Genomic DNA, 23,613 nt, shown 5'->3' with positions numbered 1-23,613 from the left:
AAAAAAGGGCAAGTCCTTGACTTACAACCGTTTAACAACTGTTTGAAGTTACAACATTACTGAAAAAAGTGACTGGTCCTCATACTTGCGATCATTACTGTATCCCATAGTCCTATTATCAACATTTGGGTCCCTGGCAACTCTCCCTGGGGGCTTTCAGCAAGCAAAGTCAATGGGGGAAGCCAGAATCACTTAACAGTCATGGTGATTTGATTAACAACTATAGCAAAGCAGGTATTAAAAGTCAAGTGAACTTATTTAATAACTGCATGGCTTAGTGACTGAAATTCTGGTTGCAATCATGGTTGTAATAAGTCAGCACATGGTCTATTTGAAGAGGCATGGATATACCACTTGCAAACTGTTTGTCATGCATGTCACACATGTAAGAGGATGACATTGTAGTAAAGTAGAATAAAATATGGATTAAAATATAAGAATGAAGACGTGGCATAAAAGGGACAATTAGAAGCTTGCTTAAAGGGACAGGAAAATGTCATCAGCCTTCAACCACAAGATGTTCTAGCCAACGTCCCTATGTCAAAAGTCCAAACCACAAGGTTCAAATAAACTTCGTTAATGACACGTAGTCCATACCTGTAACAAAAGGAGAAGTAAGACCCCCATCTCCTTAATAAGGCTTTCCCCCCAAAATAATCAATAAGAAATGAGTTAAGTATTTCCGTGTTGCGCTGCTTTTGAGAATGTATAAGAATGCGTGCTTCGATAATGAAGGTTGTTCAGAATTTGCAATGTTAGCCATGGGCTAGCTTTCTGAACCTGGCTGCCAAATAAACTCTTCCTGTATCCTGAGAAGTCTATAAAGCCTGTCATTTTCTGAACAGTAGGAACTTAGTTTTGTGCCTAAAAAAGCCCCTATAAGAATATCTAGTATTTTATTTATTAGGAAAATTTATTTCACCACTCAGTTCAGACACTGGGAGGCTTTATGGAAATAAAAGCCCAACAAATCGCCCTGGAGACAGCAATCAAACCAAGCAACCACTTGATGGGCTCTGTATCACCCTGGGGTCCCCAGGCTCGCTGGCAAAACCATGTCTTCAGGGCCCGTCAAAGTGGGCGATGATCTTATTTTCACAGGGATGATGTCAGGTATGAGAGTTGGGGCGGGGGGGGGGGCTCAGATATCAACTGAATGGGATGCTTGTCACCCTTTTTGCTAGGTAAGCATTGGTTGGAGGGTTGGCTCTACCAGATTAATAATAATAATAATAATAATATTGAATTTATTAGCCGCTCCCTTTCCAGGCAGGACTCGGGGCGGCGTACACTAGAACATATAAAACATAACACGTGTGTACAAACACATAAACATACATATATACAAAGACATACATGCACGGAGGAGGTAATAAATTACAACATTTAGACAATTAAAACCATTAACATACCCCAATAATAAAACCCAATATACAATAAAAATTTAAAATTTAAAAGACAGTCGGGGAATACGAAAAAATTACGGTTGAGCCAGGCCAGATAATTAAAAGAGGTGGGTCTTCAACTGTACACGGAAGGAGCGGAGATCGGAAATAATCCTGATGTCACGGGGGAGGTCATTCCACAGGGCTGGGCCCATCACAGAGAAGGCTCTGCTCCTGGGTGTCGCCCCCCGACACTGTTTGGTGGACGGCACCCGGAGAAGTCCCTCTCTGTGTGAGCGAATTGGTCGTAGGGATGTGTGGGGCAGGATGGGATCCTGCATGTAACTAGGTCCTGAGCCATGAAGCGCTTTAAAGATCATAATCAAAACCTTGAAACGCACTCGGTAGACCACAGGAAGCCAGTGCAGCTCGCGCAGGAGAGGTGTTACAGGGGAGTATCTAGTCCTCCCCATAATCACCCGCGCGGCCGCGTTCTGGACCAACTGTAGTCTCCGAGTGCATCTCAAGGGAAGCCCCATGTAGAGAGCATTGCAGTAGTCCAGGCGAGACGTCACTAGCGCATGGGTGACTGTGCGTAGGGCATCCCGGTCCAATAAGGGGCGCAATTGGCGCATCAGGCGGACCTGATGGAACGCCCCCCTTGCCACGGCTGTTACATGGTCATCCATGGACAGCCGGGCATCTAGGAGGACGCCCAAATTGCACAGATTGGATCTGCTGCTGCTGCTGGTGTGTGTGTGTGTGTGTGTGTGTGTGTGTGTGTGTGTATTATTTGCATGTTTGGGGATGGGAAGAGTAAGGAGTATTAGCCAAACCTGGTTGTATTATTTCAGGAAGCTTTCCAAAAGCCAATGAGCTCCATTTTCCGAATCTTCTGTTTTGTTTTGTTTGAAAAAGGCCTTTTTGTTATTGTTATTAGAGGGTCTCATCCTCTCCCCAGGTCTTGGAAATGATCAAAACACACACACACACACACACACACACACACACACACACACACACCATTAAACATCATTTCCAAACCTGTGGAGCTTTTTTTTTAAAAAAAAAAAATCACTTTCACTTTTTCTTTCCTGGAAACACTGGCTTCCAATATTAATGGCTTTTTTCATCTTTGGACACCTGGCATGCATTTGCTTCTTATCAGAGCTTTTGTTTGTTTTGTGCAAATAAAACCAACTGCCAATGCCTTTTATCTCTCAACTGCTTCTGTCTCCAAGCCAAGGCGGAAAATGGCAGTTAATCTTTTCTTTGCATTTCTTTAATGAAGAATGAAATGCCATTTTCATTCTCTCAGAATGCCTTGCAAAGCTAGGCCAGTGGCACTGCGTATGCATCCATCCTGAAATTGCCCTGAACAAGACTTGAGGAGTACCTGTGGGGAAAGGTAAAAAAAGGGGGGGAGACAGTGGCAAATCTCCCTGGCATGGATCTAGGACGTCTCACAGTGGCCAGGTAGGTGTGACTGGGTGGGCGTGAAGAAATGGGGCACGACCAGCCTGGCGTTGACTCAGTGCAGCCAGGTGGGCAGGACTGGCTGGGCATGGCTGGGTATGCAGGGCTAACTGGGTGCAACTGTGTGGCTGTGGCTGGGTCAATGTGGAACAAGTCAAGCCAGCTAAATGGACATGGGACCAACTCGGCACTCCACCAAGTCTTCACCTCCCCAAATTGCCAGCAGCCAAGCGTGTGCATCCACACACATGAACACTGTTCCCAGGCATGGAGATGCTTATCCACATCTGAGCTGGAAAGCTGCCAATTGTGCCCAGATTTGGAGAGAAGGACCTCTCCTTCGGCATGCTATGAACACACACACACAGGGACACCCATACCCTGCTCCACATTTGGGGAGTTTTTTTCCACTTTCAAGCAGGGAAGCTGCCAATCTCACCCTGACTTGGGGAAAAGGACCGCTCCTTCGGCATGCTGCACGCGCGTACGTATACGTACACCAGGGGTGGGTTCCTGCCAGTTCTAACCTCTTCTATAGAAGAGGTTCCACAAATCTGCAGTGCCGTTTAGAACCGGTTCCAGCTCCCTCCCCCTGCCCGTCCGCACATCATCAAGATGAAGAGCGAGAGGAGGAATTCTGGGAGTTGAAGTCCACAAGTCTTAAAGCTGTCAAGTTTGAACACCCCTGGGTTTTTTTTTTCCTAAAGGGTTAGGGGTGCAAGGGTCTTGCAACTTGAAAGCTTTAAGACTTGCACACTTCAATGCCAGAGTTCCTGAGCCAACATTTTGGTTGCTAAGCAAGAGCGTTGTTAAGTAAGTTTCACCACATTTTACAAGTTGGCCACGCCCACCCAGCCACATGGCTGGTATGCCACTCCCATCTGGTCATATGGCTGGCAAGCCACTCCCCCTAGTCACATGGCCGGCAAGCCACTCCCACCCCAGTCACATGGCCAGCAAGCCACTCCCACAAAGCACGCCACACCTACAGAAGAGGTTCTAAAAAAAATTGAAACCCACCACTGACATACACACACACACACACACACACACACACAATTCTGAGCTTGGAGATTTGCCTCATTCTGGCATCACAAGGAGGCAATAAGATGCAGACCATGGACCAGCAGGGAGAGGCTGAGAGCCATCACAGGACACTTATTTATTTATTTTATTCATTTATTCAGTTTGTCACTCATGTACAAGATAACAGGAATAAGAATAAACATGAATAAGAACACAGGAAATGGGGACAAAGAAATTGGGTTGTTGGGACAGGGACGTTAGGCATGCTGGTGCGCTTATGCACGCCCCTACTGATCTCTTAGGAATAGGGTGAGGTTCACAGTAGAGAGTATTAGCTTAAAGTTAAGGGGGTTTGGGGATGTTAAAGTTTGGTCTGGAGGAAGTTTGCAAAGGGGGCTACCACAAAAGCAATACTAAAGGGGAAAAGGAACAATGACGTCCCTTTGTGTCTGCATTTGCAGAATTGAAAATCTGGGCTCCAAAGGGGAGCCTCCAGCTTGCTAAACAAATTGGGGAAGGAAAACAGTTTATAGAAGTCTCCAAGCTCAGAATGGTGTGTGTGTGTCTGTCTATGCGAGAACACAGTACTTGTAGCAAGCTAGCCACTCCCACTCCTTTGCACCACTCCCTCTGCTTCTACTTGCCCCACCCACCCATCCCCACCGACCTGGCTGCCTTGTGCTGTCCTGTTCTGCCCTGGCATAGTCTTTCTGTCACTACAGATTTCAGACACCCTTGGAAGACTTCAACCTTTTCAGGAATGGCCCTCTTTGATCTTCGTGCTAATGAGTTTCAAGACTTGCAGGTAACTCTTACTAGATTTGCAGTGAACAAATATGAAGGGGGGGGGATAGTAAATACCAGACAGAAATAAAATGGAAAAGTCAGGAAAACAGGCTGCAAAATTCTTGAATTAAATGAAATGCATGGCACAAGAGGTCCCACCACTATTGTGGAAAAGTTTGTGGATAATAGATGGCTGCAATGTAAAAGAGGTGGGATAGCCTAGCAAATATCTTTAATGCCCTGATACTCATAGCCTGACTTGTTCAGTATTGTTGACAGAGGAATCGGTGCATAAAAACAGTGTCGTGAAGAATAAAAGAAACAATAGACAAAGGAAGATTGGAAGGAATGATCTAGCATTGTTGAGATCCTCCATAGTAAAAGTTAAGCCCCCAAACCATCCCACGGAAAGAGAGGAGCACCTGGGAATATTTGGGTAAACTTTCTGTGAAAAGTCTGAAAATAGGAAGTGGGGAAGTCACCGTTCCCGCGAGCAGCAGATGGTGGAAGGCAGATACAATAGGGCTGTGTGTGTAGAAGAGCAGAAAGGACTCATTCTAAGGTCTAAGTCCAACATCTTTTGAATTCTGCAGATGTTTATCTGGCACCAATTTTATATTGAACGTTAGTTGGTTAGATTCTTTTGTATAGGCTTGAGGAAAACATCTTCTGGATTGCAACATAACGTATAGTCCTGATTTTTGTGTGTGTCTGACAGTCTACAATTATCACCAAGCCTCAGCAGCTGACTTTGGAAGAAATGCAAAAATCTACAAATAGAGGACAGAACACAAAATGGTGGCTATAGCTACCAGTAGGCATATTCTGATTAAATGTTAGGGGAAGAAATTCCAAAGTCCTTGTTGGAATACTAGCTGGCCAAGGTGATGGGGGTTTTCTTCTTCCTAAAATAGTGTGTACACGCGTGCATGCTTTCAAGTCCATATTGATTTCTGGAGACTGTCTATGTAAGTCCCTGCAGTTTTCTTGCAAGATATTAGGAAATTGCTTGCCCTTGACTACTACTACTGCTGCTGCTGCTGCTGCTGCTGCTGCTGCTGCTGCTGCTGCTACTACAACCACCACTTCATCTTCTCCTTCTCCTCCTCCTCCTCCAGACTCAGGGAGAAGATCTGGTCAAGGTCACCCAGCCAACTTCATGGCTAAGATGGGATCAGATCTCACAATCTCTCCATTTCTATCCCGGTGTCTTAACCACTATACTAAACTGGCTCACTCAGAGACTTAATGCAAAAGTTTAACAATCTTAATGATTCATCTCTTCAAATAACATCCTTGAACTTACATATGCTTCAGCCACATTCAGCATGATGCATATTATTCAATCTCCACTCTATAGATACATCCCAGCATCCGAATATCTATTCTAAGGTCTTCGTGGCTGCTTTACCAAGGGCTGGTCAGTGGATCATTTCTTGACTACTTGTCCCTTTATTGTTCATGGTTGGATCTTGATCCTAAAGGGCAGAAACTATCTATCACTTTGATGTCTTCATTGTCAATGCTAAGCTGGTTAGGATATCTGTTGTCCTTAGTTTAGTCTTTTTTACATTAAATATCAATCTCATTTTTTTCATCATGCTCTTTGAAAATTAAGGATTGTTGCAGCTTATTCCTGCCTAATTGCTGGGGGAAATCACACTGTTAAGCCTTATGAAAGGCCAGGAGTTTTAATGCTGAGAAATAGAAGGCTATTGGAGTTAGAAGGACACGAATTAAAGTTTGGGTGGCAGGCTTATTTATGGTGTGATAAAGTTAAAGTCAACTGTATCTGCCAATCTAGCAGTTCGAAAGCATGTAAAAATGCAAGTAGAAAAATAAGGGCTACCTTTGGTGGGAAGGTAACAGCGTTCCATGCACCTTTGGCGTTTAGTCATGCTGGGTACATGACCACGTAGATGTCTTTGGACAGCCCTGGCTCTTCAGCTTTGAAATGGTGCTGAGCACTGCCCCCTAGAGTCGGGAATGACTAGCACATATGTGTGAGGGGAACCTTTACCTAAAGTTAAAGTCAACATAGATTTTAAAAATAATTTTGTTAGATGTGCCATATTGATAATACGGATCAATACATGTTGTGTCCAAAAATGCATTTGTGTCTGTCATTACAAGAAGAATATTATAGAAGAGAAATTATTACTAAACAGAAAAGAATAAGTTGTGGTGACATATAGAATTTTCCTAAGGAAATTTTAAAATCAAACGAAAATTTGACATCTGAAGGTTTAGCCCAGGGGCTTGGCCACACACTCCGGCCAATAGCTTATTATTCTGTCCAGCTGGACCCAGTGGATAGGGAGAGGGGGCTGTTCCTCGCTTGCGAGCAGTGGCATCAACAGTATACATACTGAAAAGATCAAAGGATATTGTTCTGGGCCATCACAGAACTCACTCTAAGGCTCCCGCATGATGTGTTCGCAATACTCTTAAAGTCACAGACCCAAGCATTCACACAGCAGCGGCTAGCACAATATGAGGCATATTGGTGGTTTTCTTTTTTTAATCTCTTCTTATCTTCTAAAACAATTTATTTCCATCATAATCTATGGTGTTCATCTGCTTTTTATAGTCTTGCGATCGTTTGCTTTATTATTCCATGTTTATCAGATCTGGCAACTTCCCAGATCTGTGGATAAAAGTCCACAATGGTAGTGTGGGTGTGCACCCAGCACACCAAAAGAGAGATCCTTCTGCCAAAATCTGGGCATGATTGGTAGCTTATCAGTTCAGGTCTGGGCAAAAGTTCCCAAGCTAGGAATGCTGTGTGTGCCTGTGTGTGTGTGTGTGTGCGCCCATGCGTGCATGACAGTCTTGCCTATCCTTTGCTTTATAATACCATGTTTCTGCAGCTGTCGTTCATTTTTATATACACATGCAATATCAGTCTCTCAATTTATTGCATCGTTCTCTTGTATGCATTTTCCTGATCCATATCCTCTTTCCCTTCATTATTCCATTGAGCATTGATCTTCATACTTTGTAAAAAACACCCGATGTGATAAATATACAGCTCTTAGGATTAGGTTGTATATACATTTTAGTGGTGGGTTACAACCAGTACGCCCCGGTACGGGGGTAACGGTGCCTGCCAGGAGCACCAGGTACATCCCAGTACGGTGCTCCAGAGGGCCCACCCACCCGTGCTCCATACCGGTACTTGAAGTTTTTGGAGCTTCCGTGCACACGTACGGTGCCTGCACGACGCTCTGCCGAGCAGCTGGAGCATTGTGGGCAGTAAGTACGCATGCGGCGCTATGAGCATGTGCACACACACTGCGCGCATTCATGTGGTGGACACCCAGCCCCGTTGCACGGTACCGGTTGCAACGGGATCCGGAACCCACCACTGATACATTTGATTTATGAATGACCCTTGATTTTGAGCACCATTTTTTTCTCTCAATTTTACAAAAGAGTTCCAGATAAATGATATAACTGTCATAGTAATTAATTTCTATATGACTGCCTCGCTTAAAATACACAGAGTCTATCCGTTCATAATTTTTACCTGTATAATATTCCAGGTTCAGTGCATTGCAAATCTAGTTAAACCATGTGAGATACAGGTAGTCCTTGACTTACAACCATAATTGAGCCAAAATTTCTGTTGCTAAGGGTGACATTTGTTAAGTGATTTTTGCCACGTTTTACAACCTTTCTTGGCACAGTTGTTAAGTGAAGCACTGCAGTTGTTAAGTTAGTAACACGGTTGTTAAGGGAATCCGGCTTCCCCATTAACTTTGCTTGCCAGAATGTGATAAAGGAGGATTATATGAGCTGTGGTGGCACAGTACTTAGAGTGCAGGCTACTTCTACTGACTGCTGACTGCCTGCAATTTGACAGTTCGAATCTCACCAGGCTCAAGGGTGACTCAGCCTTCCGTCTTTCTGAAGTCATTAAAATGAGGACCCAGGTTGTTGGGGGGCAATAGACTGACTCTGTAAAACCACTTAGAGAGGGCTATAAAGCACTGTAAAGCGGTATATAAGTCTAAGCGCTATTGTTATCACATGAGCCTGGGACACTGGAACTGTCATAAATATGAGTCAGTTGCCAAATGTCTGAATTTTGCTCATGTGACCATGGGGGTGCTGGAATGGCTATTGGTGTGAAAAATGGTCATAGGTCACTTTTCACAGTGCTATTGTAACTTTGAACGGTCACTAAATAAACTGCTGTAAGTTGAGGACTACCTGTAGTTGATGTGGGAAAGACTTTAGATGTTTGCAGCTGGACTAAACGAATGCTAGGATGGATCGATACGTTTCATACAACCAGATGTGACTTCTTCTTGTCTAAAGCTGCCTTCCTCAATCTGCTACTTAAGAGATATATTGGATAACAGCTCTCACATCCTCTGGCCATTCCAGTGAATAAGATTCACGTGGAGGGCAGCACTTTGAAAAAGGGTAATTTAAGGGAGCATCTTCTCTACAGTAATCTGTCAACAATATTGTATGCAGGAATGAGTAACACTAATTCCTCTTCTTTCCATGCAGTCTGAATCCTGATTACGTACTTATTTATTTATTTTGGTAACCCAGACGGCTTGGAAGATGCCAGAAGGTGAGGCATTCAGGTCTTTCTTTTTACCTAGCTAAAGAAAGCAGGAGAAAAGCGCAAGGGGCAGTACTGATGAAGTCAAAGGAAAAGTCTTGGCTGATGCTACGTCCCAAAGGGGCTTTTTCAGGAGGCAATTGGACTTTCTTGGGTTATATTTCTTTGGAGACATTTTACTTCTCAATCCAAGAAGCTTCTTCCAAGAAACCTCGGTGGTGCAGTGGTTAGAGTGCTGTACTGCAGGACACTTCTGCTGACTGTCGGCTCCCTGCAATTTGGCAGTTCAAGTCCCACCAGGCTCAAGGTTGACTCAGCCTTCCATCCTTCTGAGGCTGGTAAAATGTGGACCCAGATTGTTCGGGGCAATAGGCTGACTTTGTAAAACCGCTTAGAGAGGGCTGTAAAGCACTATAAAGTGGTATATAAGTCTACGTGCTATTGCTATTCAGCTCTGACTGGATGGTGGGGAAGCTTCTTGGATGAGAAGCGAAACATCTTCAAGGAAAATCCAGAAAGTCCAGTTGCCTCCTGAAAAAGCACCTTTGGAACAACCATGACCTGGATGTCTTGAGAATCTCCATAGAACTGATTCTATGGTTAAAAACATTTCTGTCTATTCTAAGCAGAGGAATCAGAAGATGTAAGTCAGGCAGGAGTTGAAAAAGCAATGGGCAAATGTTTTGACTTGCAATATTTGGAGATGACTGGACCAGGGGTGGGTTCCGGCTTCTCTTACTGTCGGTTTGCTCAGGGATGCGGTTCAGGCATGCACGCTCTTGAAGCGTGTTACATGTACATGCACAGACGTTTAAAAATTGCTTCTGCACAAAAAAACAAGATGGCGGCACTTATGGCACCACCGATAGAACCAGTTCGGGGATGTGGCCAGCCAAGTTACTACCTACTCAGCCAAACCGGTAGGAAACCACCTCTGGACTGGACTCAAGCTAGAATTAGGGAGAAACTGGTATGAGAACAAGTTATTAGTAGGATTGTTTTCTTCAGTCATCCTTCGTTCTTATGGCAAGAGCTGTATTGGGAGGAAATACTCAAAAGCTGACGAACCCGGAAGAGCATCTGAAAGGACTGTTTCAGATGATCTTCTAAGCTGGAGAGAGGCTCATTAACTATCACCTGGGATTCTGTGTGGAGTATTGGTTTCAGATAGAATTCAGCAATATTTATTTTATTTTTATATATTTATTGAATTTATGTTGCTGCCTATTCATCCATGGTGACTCAAGGCGACTTACAGAATATAAAACCTCATTTAAAACAATAAAACTAATAAAAAGAATCAAATAAATTAATATAATATAATCGCCCCCACCCCACCCCAGCAATAGCAGATCACACGAACCATTTAATGGACTCCATCCCACTCTGGGTTCCCCAAGCCCGCTGGTAGAACCAGGTCTTCAGCGCCTTCTGGAAGAGAATTAGAGTGGGGGCCGTTTTAATCTCTGAGAGGATGATGTTCCAGAGAGAGGTCCTACCAGGTGTATCTCCCTCAGGGATGGGACCCACAGCATTTTTCTATATGTTATCTGTTTATGTAAAAATCAGGTTTTCTAATATGCACCACAAGAGCAATGGAAATACCCCAGATCTAGACTTCTGTATTATCCTATGGCATGGGCACTCCCCTCCCCCCCCAGTCCTTATTATCACCTGAAATTTTGCAAGTTGATCAACTCTCCTAAGATTTTTGGAAGTCATTTTGGAACGATCAGCCTTGCAAGATTTGAGGGCCTAGTCAGCTATTCAAAATATTTCTTTCTTTCTTTCTTTTTTACTAAGAAAGAGGAAGCCCTGATTGGGAATTGGGAGCAGCATCTTCCTATTGGCAAACGTAGACCACATCTCTGTGTATTGTCTTACTTGGGGCCCTCTGCTTTCTTTTAGGGGCAGAAGGAGATCCTGAATGTTCTGTGCAATTGATTCCTGGGTTGACAACTGAACCTTATCTTGGAAACTCTAATGCAAAGCCTGAAGAAAATGCTGGTGAAAACAAAGGTAGACACATGCTTTGTAATCTCTGAGGGGGAGAATGTAATGGAGCAAAAGTGGGTGGAGCTGGGCCACATTTAAGTAAGACACAGGATTACTCTATTCCAGGGGTGTCCAAACTTGAGAACTTTAAGACTTGTGGACTTCAATTCTCAGAATTCCCCAGCCAGGCTGGCTGGGGAATTCTGAGAATTGAAGTCCACAAGTCTTAAAGTTCTCAAGTTTGGACACCCTTGCTCTATTCCCTTATTTTGAGGGGAACTTGGTGTCAATCTGAAGCAAACATGGCTGAAGCAAACATCTTGTGCTGCCTCATAGTCGCCATGAAGCCTGAGAGGGGGAAGGGAGGGGGGAAAGTTGATAGCCCGTCTAACCACCAAAAGAAAAACTTTTCCCGTGGGAACCAAGGTCATCGTAACGGGTGGCTGTTGAAGGAGGAGGCAAGCCTGCCATCCATCCTAATTGGACAATGTGACCGGTGACACCTTGGGAGGGGGGATTTTACTCTTTTAATTAGGTGAAAACCGCAGGAACTTTCAGAGTTGGCTTTCACCAGTTGTGCTGATATGATGTGTCCAATAAACATGTTCTTTGAGGAAACTACCTGCCTCGGAGTTCTGCTTTCAGTGGGTGCATTACTCAAAACGTTGACACTTGGGAGTGTTCCTCTTTTTGAAAAGGACAATTTCCCACAAAGCCAACTGTAGACCAATACTGTACCTTGGGTGAGTTTCCCACGTCACCTTGATAGGCATTTCCCATTTCCAGGACCAAAATCCTGCCACTGATTTTTGGCCATTAGGGTTGGAGAGAAAAGTCCAGGTCGGCCATCTGAGGGGGAAGAAATAAGTATTTGTTCTTTGTGACAAAGAACAAATATCCATTTCTTCCCCCTAGGATCTGATTAATTGCTGTAATGCTGTTGGAGAAAATGAGGAAGTTGGTGTGGCATGCTCTATTTTCCAGTGTGCTGTTCTGCAGGCAGCATTTGAACCAGTGGTGGGTTGCTAACCAGTTCACTACTGGTTCTCTCATGCTCGCATGCGCAACGCTTTTGCACATGCGCAGAAGCATCCGGGCAGGTGGGAGAAGCCTCCCACAGCCACCACTACCGGTTCGGCCGAACCGGGAGCAACCCACCTCTGATTTGAACTGTATATTGTGATATTAAATTAAATGTGGACAGGACACTTTCACAAGTGTTGCCAGCTTTTTCCTTTTGTAGGCTGTTGGGCATTTAAGAGTGATGAGATTGACTTTGAGTCTCCCACGACTATGAGAAAGATGGAGGATCTTAGCCATTCCAGACCCACTTAAACTGTTCTGTGGGGAAAGAAATCTGAAGGCCACACACAACAGATGCCAAGGCTGGGTTTCTGAGCTCCTCAGAGATGCTCTTAATTCCCTTCTTCTGTCTTTTCTTGTTGGGGGTGGGGGAGGGAGTTGAGGGATGTTCAGGATTTATCTGTGGTGGGATCAGGAGTTTGCAAGTCAAACTTTATCTGTCAACAAATACAAGCGCACACCTTCTCTAACCAAAGGTTTTCCAGATATTTTGGACATTTTACTTCCTTACAAAGCTGGAAGAAAATAGTTCTAAGATAGAGGATACAAAAACTGTTCACACACTTTACAGCCAGTCATTTGGGGTAAATGTGCAGTCTTCTATCATAAAGGGAATTAAAACTGTTTGTCTGTCAGTATGCTGCAGTGTGACTACAACCTGGGCAAGACAACAAAAAACCCAAAAATTCTGAGCAATCACAATAAAAGCATCACATTCATCTCTTAATATTTTCCTCTGTTTTTCAGCTACCAAATCTAACTGCATTTCAGTGAAACTAATTATTATAGCAGCTATTATTGTGGTCACAGTTTTGATCGTTGTCATAATTTTACTGGCTGGTAAGTAATGAGAACTTTCTATTTAACATTGTCCATAGTTTTGTTGTTGTTTAAATCAAGATCACCACAAACATGAATGATTACATTTTAAAAGACTGTTTTAATGCTTTTTATTGTTTAAAAATGTTGTTAAGATTTTAATTGCAATATATGTTTTGAATTGTGAGCCGCCCAGAGTCATTTGCTGAGATGGGTGGCTGTAGAAATCAATCAAACAAACAAATAAATAAGTAAATTTGGTTATTTAATTTTAGTGCTTCCCAAACCTGGATAAATTCCCCCAAATTGATTAAAAATGGCTTTGGGTAATGATATACACCAGCAATGGAGAACCTTTTTTGGCTCGCGTGCCATAAGTGGGGGGAGCGCAGGGGGATTGTGTGCGGGCGTGCCGCACCCATAATGCAATGTGCGACCCCCAGTGTGCACGCACTACAGGCGCTCCCCCCCATTTTTACATGCTTTTTTCGCCCTCCCCAGGCTCCAGAGGCTTTATAGGAGCCTGGGGAGAGCAAAAACAGCCTCCCCCGCCCACCCGGACACCCTCCGGAGGCATCAGGGAAGCCTCCAGACAGTCCCTGAAGCCTTCGGAGCACTCAAAACGATCCTCCGAGCAAACCGGAAGTGAGGGTCGTTTTAAGTGTTCCGAAGGCATCAGGGAAGCCTCCGGATGGTCCCTGAAGCTTTCGGAGGGCTCAAAATGATCCTCCGAGCAAACCGGAAGTGACTCTAAATGTAACCCAGTTTTCACCTAATTAAAAAGTTTTCCCCTTTCCCCATACAATCAGTCACATGGTCCAATCAGGGTGTAATCCGGTTGCTTGGTAACATCACTCCTCCTTTCTTCAGCCACCTGAGGGAATGTCCTTGGTTCACAGGGGAAACTATTTTGTTTTGGCTACAAAACCCCAGCTATCCCTATTTCCCCCTCCCTATCCCTCATCTCTATTGTGGCAACACTGGAGCCTCAAAATGGCCTCCGTTAGGCCAGCTTCAGAGTTGACATTAACGATCCCAAAGCATACAATGAGAACTGTATAAAGCTAGGAAGCTAATATGTCAGCCAAAGGTAAACATCTGATGAGCATCTCTGAGAGCTAATGACGGATCTTCAAAGGGCTAACAAGCAAATGACTCCAAGGACTGCAAATCTTTCCATTCCCTACCATTCAGTCAAAACTGAAGTGGCTTCTTGGATGAGAAGCAAAATATTTTCAAGAGGAAAAAAGTAAGACAAAGAAAAAGTTGCCTTTTGAAAAAGCATCCTTGGGACTTGAGCCCCACCACAATCAAACTCCAGGCTGTGGGCAGAGTTAGCCTGTAACATTGCACTTTAACCACTGCCCTACCAGGGCCCTTATAACTACATTGTAAATACCAGGGATGGGTTCCGGATTTTTTTTTACTGCCAGTTCACTCAGGGATGTGCTTTGTGCGTTTGCAGGCTTTGTGCATGTGCATGCGCACTAGTGAAAAAAATGCTTCTGCGCATGCGCAGATATAACTGGTTCAGAGGCGTGGGCAGCCAAGTTACTATCTACTCAGCCGAACCAGTCAAAACCCATAGGAACCCACCTCTGGTAAATATCTTATGATGTAATTATGTTATAAACATTTTTGTGTGCACAAATTCCAATTTATGTAAGATACTTTAATATGGTATTAACAGCAGTGGGTTTCACATTTTGTTACCACCAGTTTGCCCTGTGTGCGCCCGCTCACTTTGCATGGGCTCCCCTTCTGCGCATGCACCTGGTTTTCTGTGCATGTGCTTTGTTCGTGCGTGCACCTTCTGCGCATGTGCCCGGCTTCAAAAATGTGCCTAAATAGGGTGGCATAGAGCCGCGGATGGGCCCACTCACCTGCAATTTCTGCTACTGATTTGGGTGAACTGGTCCGAACCGACTGAATACCACTTCTGGGTATTAACTATTCAAACTTTGTTGTCAGAACTGTAGTTAATTGTGAGCTGTATGATTTGTGTTTTTTGTTTTACTTCCAGTTAAAAATCCAGAAACATGTCCACTTTTTCCTGCTCCTGCAAGCCAAGGTGTTGCCTGCCCAGATTTCTGGATTGGATATAAAAGAAAATGTTTCTATGTATCAAAAGAAGAAAGGAATTGGTCTCTCAGTTTAAATACCTGTTATTCACTTAATGCATCCTTGGCTGTGATTGATAGTCAGAAAGAATTGGTAAGGAATAAGTTGTCCTGGCATTCACAAATACAAAAAGCAGTCCTATTATATTTGTTATCCATATACTACTAAAACTTTCATTGTGTTTGTCTATTTGTCAAGTTAGTCTAAATGGTGTATTATACTGTAACAATTTTTGAACCAATTATCTATTATTCTTTCATGTATCCCCAAATCAGTGGGCTTCAAAACCCAAGACAGCCAATGCAACAAACACAAGCACTCAAATGCTACTACTCACACTGCTCACTACTACACGATTTCCCACTTCCACTAGATCTCCTTCTACTGCTCTTCCAATACTCCTTCTTATGAGTCCTACTGTTGCATAACAGTACCTCTTTCTACTTGTGCTTAGCTGCTCCAAGCAGCAATTCTACAAACTAATGGTAACAAAACATTTTTGAATCATGGTACCTAAAATCCACTAATTTAAAAGACTGGGTAAAAAATCTGGCAGCCATTACTCCAGTGGAATTGAAATTTCTATGATCCCCAGAGCAGTTTTATTCACAAAGCTGTGTCCTTTGCTATGATCCTATGGTCACATGGTCACAATTTCTGATGCTCTCTTTCAGATTCCCATAAACAGAGTCAGTGGGGAAGCCAGCAGGAAGTTGGAAGTCACTCCCACTTCCTTTTTGCCATTCTGATTAATCTGATTATTTAGTCATTCTGATTAATCGTAGCTAAGTAAATATTAGCTTATTATTGAAGTCCATTTACCACTACCAATATTTTTTTATTTAGGATATGTACTATTCTTAGATTGTGATGGGACCATCTAGCATTGGGTAAGGAAAAAAAATGCGATCAGCCTAACATTTATTTTGATCACCTCAGACTGCACTAACTTTCGCTCTTTAATTCAAATTTGAAATGGAGATCCAGAACATTTTCTCTTATGGCTAGAGGGCTTACCTGCAGTTCTTACCTCTATTAGGGCAAAAAAAAATTGAGTCCCCCTCATACTGAACACTTGTAATGTTCATTCTGTACTTCAGAAAATCAACTTGTAGAACCTCCTCAATGGTTTGATAAGTTTCTGTATTTGCTTGCCTCACTAGAGTAACTATCTTTATTTCTGTCACTTGGATTGCTTGAATTATTTTATTTGAGCATTCCTCTAAAATGCTTCTCATAAAGTAGAGCTAGTGTGGCTGCCACCTTTGTTGTGGCTGTGAACAGATGTTCATCTTGTTTATTCTGAAATTCAATAAAGTCAAGCACAGTTTTATAATCTTTGACTTCCTCTTGTGGTCAAAGAGCAGATCACTTGCAAGTCTGAAGTTGTATCTTAGAGACAATTGGAAGCTTTCATTCTCCTACAACAAGCAGCTCAGAGTTATCGCATTATCAAACGAACATGGCTGATTTGTAGAACAAGGCCAAATTTTATGCCATTGTATTTGTATTTTAAAAAAATAGTTTAAAGAAAGAACATATTCCAGACTTCTGTATTTTAGCTCATCACTGGCACTCCCTCTCTGATCATTTAACACTAATAATGTCTTTGAAATGGTGGACTCTTCAAAAAGGAGTAACATACTATGACCAAAAAGGATCTCTTAATCCAGGGGTGTCAAACTCGATTTTATTGAGGGCTGCATCAGGATTGTGTTTGACCTACAGGGCTAGGGTGGGCGCGGCCAGGGTGGGCGTGGCAAACTCGACATCACTTGTGTTGGTCCAAGCGCTCTGCCAGCAAAAACAGCCTCCGTTCTCGGCTGCCACGGCCTCCTACAACCCTCTGCCAGCGAAAACAGAGTTCTGGAGGGCCACATGTGGCCTTCCCAAGCTTTGTTTTTACTGGCAAAGGCACCACAGGCCGGACCTTTGCTGTTTCCAGGGCAGCCCTGCAGGCCAGATCTAAGTACCCTGTGGGCCGGATCTGGCCCCGGGGCCTTGAGTCTGACACCCCTGTCTTAATAAAGATAAAAAGTCAAAATAAGGTCCTTAAGACATAGAAGGCATGACGTATTGTCTTCTTGAGATTTCTTTGTTAAAAAACTGTTGGTTTTCTGCTGTGAACAGGCTGCTTGCTGGGGTGGCGCAATGGTTAGGGTGCAGTATTGCCGGCTGCCTGCAATTTGGCAGTTCAAATCTCACAGGCTCAAAGTTGACTCAGCCTTCCATCCTTCATCAGCATAGCAGAAGTTATTGCTGCAGCCTTCTCCTGTTATTAAACCAGAATCATCTTCTTCCAATTCAGCTTTCCTTGTGATCAGGATTATATTTTGAACACTTTAGATAAGGTAGTCCTTCACTTACGAGAATTTGAAGTTACCAATGACCCAAAAAAGGGGACTTATGACCCAGATGCAAAGTTCCAATTGTTGTGCACCCTCCACAATAATGTATCTAACCTTTGGGTGCTTGGCAACACAATCTTGCAATGTATTGCAGTGACATGACCATGTTTTATGATACTTTTGGCAAAACCACACTCATAGTGAATCATGGATTTGCTTAACAACTGTGGCATTAGCTTAATGACTTCAGTGCTTTGCTTAATGACTACTGTGCTTTGCTTAATGACCACTGCAAAAAAGGTCATAAAATTGTTTTATAACTGTTATGACATACAGTGGGCAGGCTCTGTTCCTGTTGAATATCAAGGAGTATCTTAAAAGACTCTGCTCTCTTAAGTCTATAACAATGGGAAAGGTCAAAGGAAAGACAAAAAGAAGTTGACCAACAATAAGGCATGTGGTCAATTGGAAGAAATGAAAGACCAGGTTGGGGACCTGTCCTCCAAGAGAAGGTGAAATCTGTGTAATCACTAAGAGTAAAATAGAATAGAATAACAGTTGGAAGGGACCTTTGAGGTCTTCCAGTCCAATGGAAGTGTGATGACTTTGGCATAAAATAAAGGCAGACAGCAAGGAGCTTGAACTAGAGCTTGTCTTTATTCAGCGGCAGCCATCTTAAAACCAACTTCTGCCCTAGATGACATCTTTAAAAAGGTTAACTGTTTCCTAGCCTTCTTAAAGAGCTAAGCACAGCAATTGCACTTAAAATATAACATAAAACATACACTTCATTACACCTAGGAAACCCTACACCACTTCAGACAAATGGTTATCCAACATCGTCTTAAAGACTTCCAGTGTTGGGGCATTCACAACTGCTGGAGGCAAGCTGTTCCACTGATTAATTGTTCTAACTGTCAGGAAATTTCTCCTCAGTTCTAAGTTGCTTCTCTCCTTGATTAGTTTCCACCTATTGCTTCTTGTACTACACTCAGGTGCCTTGGAGAATAGTTTGACTCCCTCTTCTTTGTGGCAACCCCTGAGATATTGGAACACTGCTATCATGTCTCCCCTAGTCCTTCTTTCTCTTAAGCTAAACATACCCAGTTCCTGCAACTGTTCTTCATATGTTTTAGCCTCCAGTCCCCTAAACATCTTTGTTGCTCTTCTCTGCACTCTTTCTAGAGTCTCCACATCTTTTCTACATCGTGGCGACCAAAACTGAATGCAGTATTCTAGGTGTGGCCTAACCAAGGCGTTATAAAATGGTATTAACACTTCACGTGATCTTGATTCTATCTATGTAATCAGTAAGAGTAAAATCTATGCAATCAGTAAGAGTAAAATCAGTAAAATCTATGTAATCATCAAATAACTTGATAGCAAATAACCAATTAAATATATTATTTGCATAAAAGCTGCCATACATATTTTAGTTATCCTGATGAATTATTAAGAAATATTTCAGGGGGGCTTATCATTATGAGTAACAAAAACAAATATATTCCTGTTGCATTCTGTTCAATGCATCTTAAATTTAAAAATAGATATGTGTACTTTATATCAGGCAAAAGGCTTGACTTAATAACCTCCTTTTAATAGATTTTGGATACCAGAGACCTGATTTCTATGTCACTATCTCCCTCAAATAATGGAGAAGCCCATTCTGTCTGAAATAGTGCTGACAAGGCATTAACACATACCTTAACTTTACCTTATTTGATTATGATTTGATACAATTGATGTATTTTGACATTTAATAAACAGTAAAAAAATAACACTTTCCTTCCTAAATTAGCGTATTAAATGAGGATTATACTATACATTATTTCCTTTTTCCTAGGAATTTTGGGTAGGTATATTAAAACCCTTTCATCACTGGTTTGGTATCTCAAGAGAAGTTAACCAGGACTGGAAATGGGCCAATGGCACAAAGTTTAAAAATCAGTAAGTATGGTTTTATTTATTTGTTAGTTTGTAAAACCTATAGAGCTATTTACCCATTTGAGAAATTTATACCCACAGAAATTGAGCTCATTTTTGACTAAGCTTCTCTCCCTAAAAATAAGACACAGAAAGGGGAGAAAAAAACTGCTGAGGCAATAGTATGCAACATCTGGTGGTCCCTGCACTGCTGGCCAGCTGTGATAGACTGAGAAGTTCAAAATGGCTGAGATGATATACCAAGGGATGGGCTGCTACCGGTTTGCCCGGGTTCAGGAGAACCCATAGCTAACATCATGGCCGGTTCGAAGAACCTCTAAATCCCACCCCTGGCTGGCCCCACCCACCCTGCCATGCCCCTCCCAGGAGTCTCCACACGGCCCCTTTTGATGCGAGGTAAGTGTAAAGGCTTGGGGAGCAGGGAAAAATGGGTCCCCCGGAAGTTCTAAAAGGCGGAAATGAGCCCATTTCTGATCCCCGGAGTCTGAGGGAAGCAGTTTTTGCCCTACCAGAGGCTCAAGGAAAGCCTCCGGAGCCTGGAGAAGGTGAAAATGCCCCCCTCCCACCATGGTGCATGCCCACCCTCACCATGGCCAAGCCCCAGCAATTGGGCAGAGAACCCGTTGTTGAAATTTTTGAAGCCCACCAATTTTAGTATTTTTGTAAGTGGGAGCGGGGCAGCCCAATCTGTCATTAAATTGCAGTTTGCTTCCCCCCCACATCCTCCCAAAAGGCACTTTCTATAAAGTAAGATTCCTCAAACCTGACATCTTTCAAATGAGTGGACTTCCAGAATATTCCTGGCTGCCTGGTGAATTTTGAGAATCGAAGTCCACATTATAATTTGGCAAATTATAAATTATAAAATTGCCAAGTTTGAGAAACACTGTTCTATGAACAAGATAATAGGGAAATGGCAAATGTGTACATGTTAAAGATCAACTCTGCATATTAGTGATGTATCAACTATCCCTGATCTGTTTCATATCCATAATTCAGAATGTTGATTCAACCTTCTTTGGAAAGGATGTTTATTGGAAAAGTAACCAAATCATCAAATTAAGCTAATTGACAATTGGATTGGGAGAAGGGATCTGATTTGGCAATTCAAATCAAGGATCTTAATTAAATAGCCAGAGTATGCACATAAGAGAGAGAAATCAGTAGGATAGAAAAGGAGAGTAATTAAAATCCAATCTCTGAGGACATTATCCACCATTCCATTTCTAGACTTCTTTTTAGGGCAGCTCATTTTAGGGCAGCCTTTGGGGCAGCTCATCCACCCTTGGCCCCCACCTGTCACTCAGCTCTCACCTGTGGCTCCTAGTAGTTGTAGCATGCGCAGCGGCCACCTCCCAGGCAACAGCTTCGACAGGATGGCCAAACCAGGTTGAGAGTAGCCATTGGGTCATTGTCCTTTGGTGAGATATGTCTATCCTGAGCATGTGAAGACAGATTCTGGCAGATTGAGTGGATGAAACCTATTAGAATAGGACAGTGGTCATGAAGGCGGTCTCTGTAAGCAATGTGGTACACTAAGAGCACGGCAAGACACAAAAGACGCTCTGGTCAACCACTGCGCCCAGCCCATCTTCAACTGTCTTGACTTTTGTCCTGCTATTGGAGCAAGATGGAATCTGGGAAGAGAGAGTGAGGCTGACTCTGCACAGGTCTCCCTTACTTTAATCCAATTCACACGCAAGTCTTGACATCCCCCCCTCCCCCAATTAGATGTCCAGGTCTATTCAAATACTATGGGCGAACATTATCACTTCTAGACTTCATATTCTCCAATCTATAAAAGAACCAGTGGCACAACTTCAACATTTCTGTTGAAGTTATTTGTCATGTTTTCAGACTATTTATCAGGAATGTCAGATGCTTAAATATCTAATAAATCTGAAATTAGGTATATATGTCTAACACGTTATGCAAATCTACACCATTTGAAATTTGAATTAAAAAGTGTGAATCTGAAATTTCAATTCAAAACTTCAATGATTCAGGGCAGTATTTCAACTGTGCTAAGGATGTACTTAAAAAGCTAGTTCAGGGGTGTAAAACTCGCAACATCATGTCATCATAACATGACATAATGTGACTTTCCCCCCTTCGCTAAACCAGGGGTGGGCGTGGTCAGCATGTGACGCATATGGGCTGCAAGCCACGAGTTTGACACCCTTGTTCTAGTTGATCACTGAAATTTTGAACCAAAATGTTATGTTTACACTTTATACTGTACTTCAAAGTCCAAATACTGTAGATTTCCTGAAGTGTTTGGCAGATGTCTAGTAACAAGATCCATATGTGCCTCCTTAATATTTAATAACCGATTATTAAATTATAACTATTGAAGGCAAATCTATAGAAACCAAATAACATATCCAAATTTCTATTGTTTAGAAAATGCTCACAGATTATAAATTGTAAAGTGGTTTCAAAATATGCTGAAACTTCTTTTAATAACAGAAATTAGAGACAGCTGTCATGTTTCAGCTACCATGTCTTTATGCTTGCCGAGCAAGACCTTTGCACCTCTGCAGAGCTGAGCATTTGTTCCAAGCATGAGAACAAATGAATGTTTTCTTCTTCTTCTTCTTCTTCTTCTTCTTCTTCTTCTTCTTCTTCTTCTTCTTCTTCTTCTTCTTCTTCTTCTTCTTCTTCTTCTTCTTCTTCTTCTTCTCTCTCTCTCTCTTTCCCTTCCTCCCTCTCTCTCCTGCTCCTTCTCTTAATGGCTGTGTGCTGTGTTATTTTGAGGGGACAGCACATTTACACTGTTATACAAGGTGTATACTCACTACTTAACATTGTAGTTGTCACATGAAAAGATACACTTAAATATTTACAAAATGTGAGGGGTCGTGCTCACTTCTGTGATATACTGTATCTTCCAGACATGTTTGTTGGACAAAACTCCTATAAATGCTATTACTCTCTTGCAATCAAGTTGATTGAGTGCATCCTAGAGGCACAGTGTTGGCTGATGTTCCTTGTGCTCTCAAGCTGGGAATCTTCCTGGAAGGATCATTCCTGCAATGTTAATTTCTGCACTAAGTAACCACTGCCATAGTAATTACATGTTCTTTTTGCAGGTTTCCAGTGCGAGGAGAAGGCTTCTGTGCATATATAAATGGAAGAGGGGCTGATAGTACCATATGCTCCATGGAGAAGCATTTTGTCTGCAGCCGGCCAGAAAGTTGCAGGGCTGGATGACACAACCACGTGAAAAGAGAGCTCCTGGCTTCTCTCTCTCTCTCTCTCACACACACACACACTGCCTGAGCAAGCGGGTGATCTAGAAGACCTCCAAGCTCCCTTTCAACTCTGTTATTCGGTTATTTGTCTTCTATCATACTAATGCTATTAAATTCATTAAATTGCCTTGCCCTTGCCTTGGCCCAAGGCCACCAGATGGTTTTGTTATATTTTGTTATTGTCAGAATTATATTGTTGGAAGATCAAAGGTTTCCTGGTTCGTTCCCAGCCGGGAGTCACCACCGACGCCTAGAAGAAAGTTTCGTGAAGACAGCCACCTGAAAGTTATGAGCTTTATTGAAGGGAAAAAAGGAACGGGAAGGATGAGACGCAGCTCTGTCGTTCCCGGGTCTGCAGCACCATATACAATTTGGTTTCTCCTTATATACAGTTTTTCTTGCCCCTGGCTACAGTGTAAATTTTACTGAGAATAAAAGTTCCTTTATTCTGGATGATCGTTCTGATATTGATTCTCTTGTCTTTTGGGTTTCGTTTGTCTGGTATCTTGCCCTTATGTTAATCTTATCATAAAACCTGAAGAGGATGTTTTCCTGTTATTCGGGGCGCTTATCAAAGAGATCTGTTTTATGCAGATGGTCATGATGTTCGTGTTATCTTGTAATCATTGCTAGATTCGGGGTTTTCCCAACTCCATTATCCTTTTCCTAATCCTATTATCTTATCTCCTTTGTGACTAAGTGTAACCTTTTCCTGTTTACGTGTGCGTGTTTTCCTCTAGCTTTGGTCCTTGATTATGTATTCATTAGTTCGTTCCTGTTTGTGCTCTTTGGGTTAT

The 23,613-nt window shown here is 42.7% G+C and overlaps 1 protein-coding gene across 1 annotated transcript; it reads left to right on the top strand.

The window, feature by feature from the left end:
• The first annotated feature begins 4,546 nt into the window (after positions 1–4,546).
• On the top strand, positions 4,547–23,022 carry LOC309396463 (C-type lectin domain family 2 member D-like). The gene is made up of 7 exons (XM_081961617.1): positions 4,547–4,692; positions 9,195–9,261; positions 11,161–11,271; positions 13,078–13,170; positions 15,173–15,363; positions 19,462–19,565; positions 22,655–23,022. Exons 2-7 carry the CDS (start codon positions 9,252–9,254, stop codon positions 22,773–22,775), a joined length of 630 nt encoding a protein of 209 aa, XP_081817743.1. The 5' UTR covers positions 4,547–4,692; positions 9,195–9,251; the 3' UTR covers positions 22,776–23,022.
• The last annotated feature ends 591 nt before the right edge of the window (positions 23,023–23,613 follow it).

Source organism: Natrix helvetica (genome assembly GCF_964273705.1).
Source record: "Natrix helvetica genome assembly, chromosome: 1".
Taxonomy (NCBI): Eukaryota; Metazoa; Chordata; class Lepidosauria; order Squamata; family Natricidae; genus Natrix; species Natrix helvetica.
The sequence above is the reverse complement of the archived record's forward strand: the minus strand, read 5'-3'. Positions and strand labels throughout refer to the sequence as shown.